The sequence below is a fragment of the Prenolepis imparis genome, unplaced genomic scaffold (genome assembly GCF_030444845.1).
Source record: "Prenolepis imparis isolate NDT839.2.m4 unplaced genomic scaffold, iyPreImpa1.0 SCAF_2, whole genome shotgun sequence".
In the NCBI taxonomy this organism is placed as follows: Eukaryota; Metazoa; Arthropoda; class Insecta; order Hymenoptera; family Formicidae; genus Prenolepis; species Prenolepis imparis.
In genome coordinates this window covers 5,730,491-5,745,470 of record NW_028141160.1, presented here as the reverse complement: position 1 = coordinate 5,745,470, position 14,980 = coordinate 5,730,491, and the positions used below count along the sequence as shown (strand labels likewise).

General features: G+C 32.2%; 1 protein-coding gene across 1 annotated transcript; it reads right to left on the bottom strand.

The window, feature by feature from the left end:
* Positions 1–458: 458 nt before the first annotated feature.
* On the bottom strand, positions 459–10,182 carry LOC145949077 (uncharacterized). The gene is made up of 5 exons (XM_083058784.1): positions 8,256–10,182; positions 5,995–6,212; positions 5,460–5,930; positions 4,872–5,204; positions 459–861 (listed from the first exon to the last, which is right to left on the bottom strand). The coding sequence occupies exons 1-5, from the start codon at positions 9,505–9,507 to the stop codon at positions 811–813; spliced, it is 2,325 nt and encodes a 774-aa protein (XP_082914910.1). The 5' UTR covers positions 9,508–10,182; the 3' UTR covers positions 459–810.
* Positions 10,183–14,980: the final 4,798 nt, after the last annotated feature.

Genomic DNA, 14,980 nt, shown 5'->3' with positions numbered 1-14,980 from the left:
ACTTGTATAGTAAAAATATGTTAAAGTTATGCAGCTAAATTATGCAGATGTTATTAGAATATTTGTTCATTTTTAGTAAATTTATCTTCAACAACTTCATCAAACATATTTCACACATTTCCTTTTTATTACATACATATATTACTATATATTAAATGTATATAACCTTATTTAATGTCATACTATATTATTTCGCTGTGAAAATTTTCTATCTTACTGATATTTTTACCTACTATCTTATGAAAGTAGAACAGGAAAATGGTACAGATAGAACATTAAAAAAACACACTCGATTAATAACATTAATCGAACAATTATTATTCGATCAACTTGTATCTTACATAAATGAGAATAAAAAACAAATGTGAAAACTTTAAGCAAACAAAAAAGATTTTAATTACACAAATATAAAACGTACATAAAATGTTTATTTATACACATTATAATGCGAATAAAATTATCATAAAATGTCCATCTTACAATTACACATTGCCCCTCCTCCTCGTTCTTTTCTATAGCCTTTTTCCGGATCGCCGGCGTTAAAGCGTTCTACTTTCAATCTTGATCGAGCACTACTCATTAAGTGAGAAAATTTACGATATGATTTTATTCGATTAAACAAAAAATTAAATGGAAATTATTATTAATAGTATATATCGATAACTCCACAAACGACGATAAAATTGATTACTAATGTCGATCAAAGATTTCAAAAATTGTTCAATCAAAAAAGCAATTACATATGCCTATGACATCATTTGCGGAAACATCATTGGCGGTTAAACGTTCAGAAGTATGATTGGCTGTGCATCACTCAAGATCCGTCATTTGAAGATATTCGGATTTTTTAGAAGGTAAGAGCTAAGAAATAAAATAATGCATTTTAAGAATCAGAAAAAGAAAGTGTGTGTGTGTGTGTGTATGTGTGTGTGCTGTGTATGAGATGTGCGCGAATATGACATTTAATTAAAATATACCTGTAAAGCTACAATCTCGAGTTTAAATTTGTTGGTTGAATCATTTTTCAACGATATCAAGAGACACGGTAGTGTCTCGCGTTAAGTTTGGGCGCAGCCGACCACACCAACAGCGAGGCACCTCGTGTATCTATACGCGAGTGGGCCTGTAGTTGAGACCTCAGATTATTAGTTTTCAATAACGACTGAACGGACTGAGTTTTTATTAGTCTTAATCGACAGCTTGGGTTTACATTATATAATGAAACTGTCTTTATTTTTGCCCTATGTGCTTTATAAATAAAGATATCATTATGCAAAGTCTCAAAGTGAAAATTTTTCATTAGGAATTAATTAAGAAACGTCCACGTCATTATTATTATTGTCGTCATCATTCACGCAAGTATCCAATCGCGTGCGTCAAATAGTGTACGCTTGGGGCGTTCGACACAAGATTGCGCTCGTGGCGCTTCGTGATTACTGTGATCATGTGATCCATCATAATATCATATAGGTTAATTAAGGATTATTTGATTTTATAAAAACCTACCTTTAAAAAAAGGTAAAAAATGGCGTTAAGTATGGGCACGCCGGTAACAAAAAATTACCCATTGCAAACCCATGTCGAATCTTATGATAAATTATTTATTGCAAACCCACGTAAAATCTTTTCTTTATCATAAACAAAAATGAATGATATCCCTATAAAAACCTACCTTTAAAAAAACGTAAAAAATGGCGTTACGTATGGGCACGCCAGTAACAAAAAATTACCCATTGCAAACCCATGTAGAATCCTATAAAAAATTACCCATTGCAAACCCATGTAGAATCCTATAAAAAATTACCCATTGCAAACCCATGTAGAATCCTATAAAAAATTACCCACTGCAAACCCATGTAGAATCGTACTAGAAAAAATAATAATATCAAAAAAATTGCGTTATGTTAAGATAGAAACTTATACCATTGAAAAAAAAATTGCAAACTCATATAGTAATTACCCTTCAGGTTGAAAGTTGCAAACCCATATAGAATCGTATATATATAATTATTCACGCTGGAAGTTGCAAACCCATATAGAATCGTATACAATTATAAACATCCCTTCACGCTAGAAGTTGCAAACCTATGTAAAATCATAATATATATTACTAAAAATACAAAAAAGAATAAAATTAAAAAATTAATAAAAAAAATTAAAAACAATAAAGTAATAAAAAAATTAAAAGTTAATACACAAAACAATTAAAAAAATTTAATTAAAAAACTTAACGCTGCTAAATTTTACAATATGCTAAAGTTAATTTTTAAATTAAACAATATGCTAGTTCATTGTAATTGTAAAATGTAGCAGCGTTAAGTTTTTTAATTAAAATTTTTTAATTTTTTTTGTATTAACTTTTAATTTTTTTATTACTTTATTGTTTTTAATTTTTTTTATTAATTTTTTAAGTTTATTCTTTTTTGTATTTTTAGTAATATATATTGTGATTTTACATGGGTTTGTAACTTCTAGCGTGAAGGGATGTTTATAATTGTATACGATTCTATATGGGTTTGTAACTTCCAACGTGAAGAGAGGTCTATAATTATACGATTCTACATGGGTTTGCAACTTCCAGCGTGAATAATTATATATATACGATTCTATATGGGTTTGCAACTTTCAACGTAAAGGGTAATTACTATATGAGTTTGCAATTTTTTTTTCAATGGTATAAGTTTCTATCTTAATATAACGCAATTTTTTTGATATTATTATTTTTTCTAGTACGATTCTACATGGGTTTGCAGTGGGTAATTTTTTATAGGATTCTACATGGGTTTGCAATGGGTAATTTTTTATAGGATTCTACATGGGTTTGCAATGGGTAATTTTTTGTTACTGGCGTGCCCATACTTAACGCCATTTTTTATCTTTTTTTTAAAGGTAAGTTTTTATAGGGATATATATATATATATATATATATATATATATATATATATACGATAATTGTTCTATATAGATTTACGAAGCTCGTACGTAGTTGGAAAAAACACATAGGAGTCTCACAACACAAGGATTCTTGTGTTTCCTTTCGTAAACGTTAGTTGCGTTTACAGTACAGAAAAGTTGAAAAGCGCGGAGAAGACAGAAAGATTAAGAATGCAGATGATGATGAGCAAGGAGAAACAAAAAAGCAAGATTTATTTCGTGGGGCAGTAAAGGCGATGCAAAATAAAAAGTTTTTATACATAGCTACGTATTTCGGATATAAAACAAAAATCATCACTTGACTTGCGGTACAAAGTGGCAGTTATAGACAAATATATGCAACAATATTCCTGTATATTGAAAAGTTAAACTAGTGTACAAAAATATGATAAAATAAAACTTACAATATACAAATTTTTATATTATACAATATGTCGATATAGAGTTACGAAGCCGTATGAAAACATGCTTATTTCGTAGAATAGCAAATTAAGTTGTAGTTGAAGAATAATCTCATATTGCTGGTTTGCATGTTTGTGACATTTAATTTGCGAACAATTTTTTTTCCCTAAATTACTTATAATACCTTTAAACATATAATTTAGGTAAATTACCTATAAACATATTTTACGAGTATATATAACTTGCCATTTGCTGTCCTTTATGTCTGTGTGTGTTTAAAAAAAATATATTCTACAAACATATTATGCAATATATTATCATTATATTATAATCTATCTAATCACGTAGTAATCATGTTTTAATATTAGTGGAACAAATGATTTCGAATAATAATAAATGTATTAAAGTAAAGTGTGTTATGAAATGAGCTAATGTAAAAGCATTATTTTTACAATATTTCTTAATCAATATTATATCGACAAATTACTGCTACATGCTTTGACTTTGTTCATGCATAAATAATTATAGAAATAATTACGATCACAATTTATATATATATATATATATATATATATATATATATACGAGGGCAGTTCGATAAGTCAGTGACTTTTACAAAATATGGCACTCAAATCGCAATCTAATTTTATTTCTGATATTTACCATCTTATTTAAGTATACACACCAAGTTTCAAGTAGATCCGTCAAATAGAAATTTTTTGACAGCGTTCTAAAGCGGATAAGTTTGTGTTTTTTGCTAAAATGGAAAAAAGTGAATTTCGTGTGCTAATAAAACATTACTTTTTGCGTGGAAAAACATTTGGGCATGAAGAATGGAAAAACCATTAAGGAAACTGAAGAAAAGTTAAAAAAGTATTATGGGGACTCTGCTCCGTCGCATGGAATGATTCACAAGTGGTTCACTGAATTTCGTTGTGGTTTTTGGTCGATTGTGAGCAAGTGCGGCACCCATCTGGCCGACAGCTTCTTCATGCCCAAATGTTTATGCAAGATATTAAGAACACGATCGTTTGAGATGTTTACCATCTTGGCTATCTCGCGTATCTTCACTCGACGGTCGTCCAATACAATATCATGGATTTTATTGACTGTTTCTTCAGTTGTGATCTCATTCGGACGTCCCGGGCGCTCAGCATCATTCGTGCTTGTACGACCACAACGAAATTCAGTGAACCACTTGTGAACCATTCCATGCGACGGAGCAGAGTCCCCATAATACTTTTTTAGCTTTTCTTCAGTTTCCTTAATAGTTTTTTCACGCAAAAAGTAATGTTTTATTAGCACACAAAATTCACTTTTTTCCATTTTAGCAAAAAACACAAACTTATCCGCTTTAGAACGCTGTCAAAAAATTTCTATTTGACAGATCTACTTGAAACTTGGTGTGTATACTTAAATAAGATGGTAAATATCAGAAATAAAATTAGATTGCGATTTGAGTGCCATATCTTGTAAAAGTCACTGACTTATCGAACTGCCCTCGCATATACTTGTACATGTCTAACAATACTCACCGAGTGCAGAATCGTGTCTTCTATTTTATCTTTTAGAGTTACGATAATTTCGAGACAAATCATAAAATTTGGTCTATCGTTTACCGCATTCCAGCAATTTAGAATCAAATTGTATAATTCCTCTGGACAATGACAGGGTTTCGATAATTTGTTTCCCGCACACACATGTTCTATTATTTTATCATCTATGATTTCAAAATAGGGCCGTTGACCCAATGATGTAATTTCCCATATTAATACTCCGAATGCCCAAACATCGCTTTGTGATGTAAATATTCCTTCCTTCAAAGATTCCGTTGCCATCCAACGAATAGGAACCGGCTTTCCTCTATCCTAAAACACAAATTTACGGCAATTAAGGCTTCTGCCGAAAAAAACTTCGTTTATTTTTGCAAGAAACATGCAGATAAAATTAAAAGTTATCTCTTCTTTTCTATACACAAATACAAAAAAGTTTTATATTATATTTTTGTTCATTTATACATCTATTTTTGTATACATTCTAATCATATCTGAATGATGTATAATACCACTACAACGCAAAAATAAAAAATAATTATCTTTTTAAAATAATTGTATTGCATTTACCATGCGGTAATAATCGTTGATGTAAATATCTCTAGCTAGTCCGAAGTCGCCGATTTTCACAATACGGTTTTCGCGATTTCTCGCGGATATTAAACAATTTCGACACGCGAGATCTCTATGTACAAAGTGCTGTTCTTCTAAATAGCGACAACCTCGAGCAACATCTTCGCACATGATGAGCAAATCTTGTAGACGCAAAGCGTGTGGATCTTCCGGTTGCAATGTTCGACTCTCTCTCAAATATTTCAGTAAGTCACCAGCTTCCATTAATTCCAATACAAGCCATGGTGAATCTTTGTCAAAACAGATACCCAACAATTTTAGCACATGTTTGTGATCAAATTGTCTCATAAGCTTGGCCTCTTCCAAAAATTCCTCTTGCTCTTGCAAGGAAGCAGTTTTTCGTAGCCTCTTAATGGCGACAGGCATTGTTTCCCAGTCAACTAAATTTTTGACAGTTCCTTGATATACCTGTGATTTATTTCATAATTAACAATTATTGTATTTTATATATAAAATAAGAAAATAGATATACCTTTCCGAAATTGCCGCTGCCTAGAAGCTTTTCTAGAGAAATTACTTTTCTTTCGATTGTGATCTGTGCAAATTCGTTCAGATCTATTGACGGTTTAGTGTCGTACACAGAATTGAATTCAGAATTCACAGAAGGTGTTTCGCTTGCGATTGTTAATCGGTCCATATCGATTATTGAAGGGAGATTCCTTTGTTCATTTTCTTCGCGTTGTTGGTATGCTGTTAAATAATGTAGACTGCGATTAGATTATTCTCACTTCTCAATTGTAGGTTGATAATACTGATTAATTATTCAATAGGAGAGCGTTTCGATATCAAGGAAATAAAGCAAGCAGGATTTAATATAATACGTTAACTTTAATACTGGATGGTCAGAAATATATGTACAGAATAAGCTCGAGCTTTGTAGGTCAAGGAGAACTCGCGTAAATATATACAGGTGCTATTGTGTCGGTTGATCCTTCACGACTCTGTGACGCGACGGTTCGATTTGTCGTCGTTGCGAAACTAAATTGATCGATCATGCGCAAACAATCTCGCGCATCGCAGTCAGGACACGCGTGGCTTGCATTGATATAAAATATAATTGACTACAGTTCGGCCAGCTTGACATGGCCGTCTCGGCCATGAGTACTATAAATGCGCAAAACAAGAAAAGAAAATAAAATATAAATCGGTAGTTAACTTCTCGTAAAATGAGTATATCCGCTAATCAAAGACAATAAGAAATAAAGAAAATATAAAAATATTTCAAAATCTAATCGTTAATATTTTCATGTGATCTGCGCTTACGGTTTCCATGTACGGTAGCTGAGTTATCTGAAATCTTCGATATCAAAGACAATATAGCAGTCATTATCAAGAACGACCTTTATCAAATACGCGATTTTCTTTCGTATCAAATTTAAAAGACGCATTTTCCTTAACTAAATCATAAAGCGATTTTATAATAATCGAAAAATTCCCAATAAATCGGTGGAAATAATTTGCGAGACAATCAAATCGATTAAATTTCTTGTATTACGCGGCACTGAAAAATTAACAACAGATTCCACGTTTGCAACGCTGGGTCGAATACCGCTCTCACTAATCAAATAGCTAACAATAAGATAGACAATCTCGTGATACAAAAACGAGCATTTATTCAATCGGAACTGCAACTTACATGGTCGAGCCAAATTAAAAACTCCACAAAAAATTTTCAAGTGTTCGCCAACGCTCTCCGTTGTAATTAATATATTATCAAAATATATCAATATTTTATTTGCTCGAGTGAAATCACGAAAAATGTTAACGTACCGCTGAAACGTACGCGGAGCATTCGCCAATCCGAAAGGCATCTTAAAAAATTGAAATCGACTCAAAGGTCGTTACAAAAGACGTATACTTCGCTGACCCGTCGACAACCCCGACGTGATGGAACCCGTTTCGCAAATCAAAGTTAGAACAATAGGATTTTCCGCGCAATCTATCTAAATGGTCGTCAATTAGAGGGGTCGGAACATTATCCTTTACAATTACTTTATTTAGTTCGCGATAATCGATACATATTTGCGGTTCACCATCCATGTTACGCGCAAATACAATTGGGAAAGCGTATAGAACATCGCTCGGTTTTATTATTTGCTCCTGCAACAATTTATCTACAATTTGTCTCCATTTTTCTTTATCGGCGAATGACAGTCTTCGCGGTCTAAATCTAATGGGTCGATCGTGCGTCAAATTAATTGTCATTTCAATCTTTTTTCAAGGACTCACAATTTCTGTCTCGGTAACATGCTCGCTTTTATATAATTCATCAACGCGTTCTTTTGTCTTAAAATCAAGCTGTGGATTAAATTCAGTGTTTCAGCAACAGACAACGGATGGTCAATATATGAAATATGGAAAATTTGTTTCGAAAAGTCCGAGTTATCCATCGCCTGTACATCGTCTACCTTAAATTTAACACTAAATTTCTCCACTAATGTTATTTTAATTAACGGCGATGAAGTAAAATCTCTACCGAGTAGAGCTGCACAAGTTATCGCGGTATCCGGTACAACAAAAAAGTTTATTTTCAATTCGATATTATTAATCTCGACAACCTTTTCAAAAATCCCGAGGATATTCAATTTAGCTCCGTTAATACCGTAAAAAGACTGTTTTTCAATCATCGGAATACAAACATGAGCTAGCACGAAATTGCTCGTAATTAAACTAATCGGAGATCCCGAATCGATCATCGCTACTAACGAATATTTACATATTCATTTATTTTACATTTATTATTGAACTCTTCGACGATCTGATACGAAAGAGGTACCAGATACGGGGCGCTCGGTGAGATCATCTGGACCATGCTCGTCGTATTCCCCGCCCTCGACCGTGATTTCGGACACTCCTTCACGCGATGCTCTTGACTGCCGCATCCAAAGCAGGAGCCCTTCACACGCTTCTGTTCCTCCTTGCAGTCCTTTGAGATGTGTCCGGCCGCTCCGCAATTATAACAGCGGATAACCTTTGCCATAGACGTTCCTCCGCCACGCGGCAATTTCGGTACTGGCCGCTGCCCCTTCGCAGTTCGCTCTCCGCCGCCCTTCGCCTCGACATCCAACGACAGCTTCCTGAATGCGTCCAACAAATCCGTCGCCGACGTAAAGCGCAGCATCCGCGCCTGGCTCCGCACTCGATAATCCGGCACTCCATCAATTAAACAATCAATGAGCTCCTCTTCGTCAATGGACGCTTTGTTAGCAAGGATTATCTTCTCGTGATAATATTCCGCAAACGTTTCGCCGCTTCGCCACTTGCGCTTCTCCAAATCTCGCCTCAATGTCAGCTTGCTAGGGCGATTATCAAACATGCGAGATATCTCGGACAATAATTCTGCCGCACTCAAATGTAAATGCTCTGGTCTTGAGTGGAACCAGCTCAAGGCCTTATTCTTCAGTCTCAAACTAATTAATATCTTGGTCGAATTTTCATCTAGTTGATACGCCTCACGTAAAAGTTCAACTTGCCCCTTCCACGTTTCAAAATTGTCGCAGTCGCCACGGAATTCACTTAATAAATCGCTAATGACTCGTATGTTAAGTCTTGAATCGATGGTACGATCGTTGGCACTGCTCTCAACACTCGGCGTCATGCTCGCTTCCCGACGGACGAGATTCAATTCTCGTTCCAAAAGAGCTTTCTCACGTCTCAATATCTCAAGCTCCCTCGCCATCAATTCCGACGGCAACACAAAATTATCCGGAGCCGCTGCAACCTCCCTTGAGTGTGACGCCACTCCACCGTCGGAACATAATCGCTCCCTCGATGAATCCGCCTCCGAATCCGCCGATAGATTTTGTGTCAAATCATCACCAATGAGACGCTCATATGCACTCCGCCACTTGTCCTCGCCGACAGATAATATTCGCGCCACTAGCTCAACCTTCGCTCCGCTCGTAGATACTCCGACCTGTCGCGCAATCTCCTTCAAATTCACGAGAGTTAAATCGTTCAATTTACTCTGAGGTGCCCGATCCATCCTCTTAACAACAACAACTCGTTATCAAAATTCACAAATCACGAAAAGTCGCTACTCATCCGATATAACAACGGGAGACACACAATATTATCCGTCAAAAGGTCATAAGTTTATAAAAATTTCTTAAAATATTGTCTTAATGTCACAGTAGCACAAAGCCCAAACAATGTTCAAATCCTGCCATTAACAATTCGCGACAATCAAGCAATTAACAATTACAGAGCCTGGATCACAAAGCTGACAAAAAAACCAGTCCGCGCACCGTCGTCAACAATTTTCACGGTCACATGCGTCAAGCACCCTACAATGCGAATCTCACAATCAGGCACTGTAGATTCACTTCGTGAACGTGCACTCCAAGATCCGATCGAATATCCCACGTTACGGACCTCACGATACAAATATCCCACGATTCAAATATCTCGCTTCTGAATTTGTAGGATGCGATCAGATTATTCTCACTGTTCACTTCTCAATTGTAAGTTGATGATACTGATTAATTATTCAATAGGAGAGCGTTTCGATATCAAGGAACTAAAGCAGGTTAGGATTTAATATAATACGTTAACTTTAATACTGGATTGCCAGAAATATATGTACCGAATAAGCTCGAGATATGTAGGTCAAGGAGAACTCGCGTAAATATAAACAGGTGTTATTGTGTCGGCTGATCCTTCACAACTCTGCGACGGTTCGATATCGACTTGTCGTCGCGAAACTAAATTGATCGATCATGCGCAAACAATCTCGCGCATCGCAGTCAGGACACGCGTGGCCCGCATTAATATAAAATATAATTGCCTACAATGAAAAAGCGTATTGTATTATACATTGCGAAATTTATATCAAATTCAACAAATAAATTAACTTTTTAGAAATTTTCTATATATATAGCACGTTCCGCGTCAACCGGAACAGTTTTACGACCAAAATTGAGGACTAGCAAAAAAATCTCTCTTGGCCGGAAAAATTACTTTAATATATCTATTATATAATGCCATGTAATATTTTAGAAAAATCCTATATGACGGCTTCAAAATGACTGTTTTATTTTCAAAAAACACATGAACTAATTTATTAATCTGTTCTGTACAAAAAATTATATCTCTTTCACAATTTCAAGGGTATGTAAAATCGTTCCGTTTATATTTCCAGAAACATATTAATATTAGTCCTTGTAGTATAGCTAGTATGTTACACTTTTAGCTATCATTTGACTTCTTAATTCAATACTGAAGATAATCTAAACGAGATCGAAACGTCTTTGTATATGTATATCTGTTTTATTTGATGTGACATTGAAGAAGTTAAATAAATTGCCATTAATTCCGGCACGGCTCCAAATCTCCTACACTTCATTTTCATATGTGATTACAAACGAGCCTTATATTTATAGAATTTATAACAACTTCTTAATTTGTTGGCAATAAATATAGTATAAGTATATGATAAATAAGTTCTGATGACAGATATTTCTAAATAAAAATAACCATAAATTACAAACTTTGAAAATTAACGTAGTATTGATTTTCAAAATAATCAAATAATATAAAATAGTGTATTTGCGTTTTCGAAAACTTGAAAACATAATTCCTGATCAAAAATAAATATTTTTTTCAAAAATATTTAAAAAAACAAATATTCCTAAGACTTCAGTAAGGCTCTAAATGTGAAAATATGTAATATTAGAGTTTCAACGGACTAGTAAGAACCAAACCGCAAATGGTAGAGCGTCAGTTAACACGAAAGAATGACTTATTTAATTATTTTTTAAACAAATTATCAAACTAAAGATGAATGAATAATTAGAAATATTTTACTCGATTAAACATAATGCAAAATGATGCATATAGTATATTTGAAAGTTCCATTATTCTAAGACAGTAATATTCACCCACATATTTATTTATTTATTTATTTTATATTATGTCTCAAAACATCTAACAAGAGATACTCACAAAGTGACAAAAGTTTTTTGGGAAAATGTATATATTTTTGAAAAATACTCACCGAGACAAATTCAACGTATATGTATATTCAACGGTATATATCATTGCTCCTCACAATGAGTCAAAAGTCAAAAATTGGAGAAGTCAAAATTTACTTTTTATCTGTTTACACGTGTATAAATTGAGCTAGAGCTAAAACAATGGTATATTTGAATTCTGCTCATGAAACTGAATCAAATGATACATAACATAACTATTGTTTTGAATCGAATGATACTTAACTTGATCATTGTTTTTCCCAAAAGGCTTTTATCACTTCGTGTGTATCCCTTTTAAGTAGAAAAACAATTAAAATTTAAAGAAACGAGTAATATATTATTTAGAATAATAAATTATATTTTTTAAGTATGAAGATAAATTTTATTTTTATTGTGCCGCCTAAAAACTATTATATTTATCATTGATAACACAAATAAAAGAGCTGCGCACAATAAACGAAATAAAGAACAGGGAATAGAAGATAGAAAACAGGAACAGAGAATAGGGAACAGTTAATATTATTAATATTATTTTATTATCTAATAGTAATAAATAAAAAACATATTCTTTTAGCTTAAAAATAACACATGTCCTAAATTTTTATTTCATAATACAAAAAAACTACTATGTCAAAAAAAACTTAGCATTAATACAAATAAATGAACATATATTTTTAGTGTTACATAAAATGTCAATTTTCAATAATGTGTTATACTGCCAGTACATTATCAACGCTTTCATGTTTTACGATAATAACATTTTTGTTCTGTAGTCACAACGCTCTGATCAAGTTTTCAAAATTATTGTCGTTGTAATTGAATCTTCCGTCACATTATATTATTAGTGCACAACTAAATAATGTGTAAATAATAAATAAATAAATGTGATCTGATGTTCTAGATGTCGGCAACTAGAGCCAAGCGCGAAAATTAATTTCTAATTTTTCGGAACAGTATCTCTTGGTTTGAGATCACTGAGTTCCATTTGATTAAAATTTAGAAAAATTAGAAATTAATTTTCGCGCTTGGCTCTAGTTGCCGACATCTAGAACATCAGATCACATTTATTTATTTATTATTTATTAATATTGAGAGCCGATTAAAATAAAAAATATATTTTCTTAAGTTTACGCCTGGGCCTAAACATGGCGTTATTTACAAAAACATCTAATTTAGAAGGCAAATGAAAAATATAGAATCGAAAGGGTCTGAATAGCTTAGTGGTAAGAGCAGTCGCCCGGAAAGCGAAAGACGCGGGTTCAATTCCCGCTTCAGCGACTTTTCGGACCTATATTTTTCTCGCCTATTTTTCCATTGGAAGTACGAGGTTAATTGATAATTAATCAAATGGAACTCAGTGATCTCAAACCAAGAGATACTGTTCCGAAAAATTAGAAATTAATTTTCGCGCTTGGCTCTAGTTGCCGACATCTAGAACATCAGATCACATTTATTTATTTATTATTTATTAATATTGAGAGCCGATTAAAATAAAAAATATATTTTCTTAAATAATGTGTATTAGAAAAACCATCATTTTGAAAGGCAATTAAACAAAAGATTTAAATATACACTAAAAGTTTCTTTTATATAAGCTTTTATTCTCGAAAAATTTGATTTTAGAATTAAAGGTGTCAATAATTAAATTGTACAATCGTTAATTATAAAAATAACAATTATAAATATTAAATATTTGTATGTGTACGTATACACATATTATGTACATAAAATTCTGTAATTAATAATGTATTATTATTTATTATTAATAATAGATATATGTTTAAAGAATTGTGCAATTATTTTTATAATTATTATTATTAATATACATTGTATCCGCTATTACGGATTTAAGTTGAAAAAAGTAGTTAAAAGAGATAAGAAGAAATGCGTTGTGTAATAATGAAAATTTATTATACGCAGGCTTGATTTACAATACGATACGGTTTGATTGCGTTTTTGAGTCACAAAGTTTTTCGTAAATTTTACTAGTAGACGTCACCGTATTCGTGATTGTTATAGAGCAATAAAATGTTGTACAAAAATATTCAATAAAATTTAAAAAATATTCAATAAAAGTTAGAAAGAGCATTCAATGATCATGTTTTATCACGTGATTAAATTTTTTGGTGGAAATAAATATTTTCAGCAAACAGCTAAACGCGGTTGAAGATGAACCTTGCGCTGGAAAAAACTTGCGTCTAAACATGTGATTAAACCAAATTACACCAAACACTAATAGTTTTAACTTTTTATAGCAATCCATGACGTTCTCTTTCAATTTAACACTAAACTTTATAGCATATCCTTGTTAAATATTTTGTCTCCCCATAACAAAAATAGTGACGAGATACTAATACCCACTTACGAAAAAATAATATAAAATAATATATAATTATAGTGACAGATGAACACAACCAAACTAATCGAAATACATATGTGTCTGCTCTTAAAGAAAGAATTATACCCCATTACATCCCGCGTGTTTATGATTTTTCAATGTTGTCCACTCCTTATAATTGATCAATACAACCCTCTCGGTTCTCGGTTGTTTGACATTCTCTTCGAGAGCAGTATTAAATTCATTCACCTTCCCAACATTTCGTCGGGATGCACTTACTTTTTTTCATGCAACTCGCGCTCGTCTGTCTTAAAGGATCTTCGTACTTCGTATTTTCGTCTTTCTGCTTATCACTTTTTGATTTTCTCTAAAGCATTTTGCGAAATGTATTTATGTAAGACGGTTCAATTGATTGATCGTTACCAATATTATGCAAGAAAGACGATATTGTTTGGATCTTCGACGAAGATGAATTGAATTTTCAGTTTGGATCGAAATAATTATATTACTGTGCTTTTCGGCTATCTTGTAACTTTGTCGAGAATAACTATAGTCAGTTGTTCAATCAAACTTACTCTAATTTTTTAACCTAAGAAATAAGAAATAACCATATGTTTGTTATTGCATAATCTTTATTATATACTGTAAAATCTTTATTACATAGTGTAATCTACGCGCGTCGATCCATCAATTTTTATTAAATAAAAAATCTATTCAAAACCAAACATAAAATATAATTATGTTGTCCAAGACAAAACTTAATATTTTGGAGAGATTTAATTTTAATTTACTATTTACTTTTTATGTAATAAGTATTGCATGTGCATTTATATAAATAAATTCTTATGAACAATATTCTTATATTACATATAAAAATAATTTAATAAAAATATAAGTCTTAATTATATATTGTAAAAGCAATTATATTGCAAAAGCAGATTTTTTATTAATTAAGAAAAAATTGTGTTACGATACAGTGAATATAAATTATCTATTTATAATTTTATATTTGTTAAATAAAAGTAAAGTATAATTAAACCAACAAAATATAAAACGAATCCATTATTTTTCTTTCTTCTACAATGAAATGTATTGTATATAATCATTGAATATCAATTCAATATCAATAGAAATTCACTCGTTACATA

Excerpts from the sequence above, each read along its gene's own strand:
- LOC145949077 (XM_083058784.1), bottom strand. The coding sequence starts at position 9,507 with ATGGATCGGGCACCTCAGAGTAAATTGAACGATTTAACTCTCGTGAAT. Across the intron at positions 6,213-8,255 it reads CGAAGAGTTCAATAATAAAT|CATACCAACAACGCGAAGAA; the intron begins GTAAAATAAATG and ends ATTATTTAACAG. Across the intron at positions 862-4,871 it reads AAGACACGATTCTGCACTCG|CTCTTACCTTCTAAAAAATC; the intron begins GTGAGTATTGTT and ends TTTATTTCTTAG.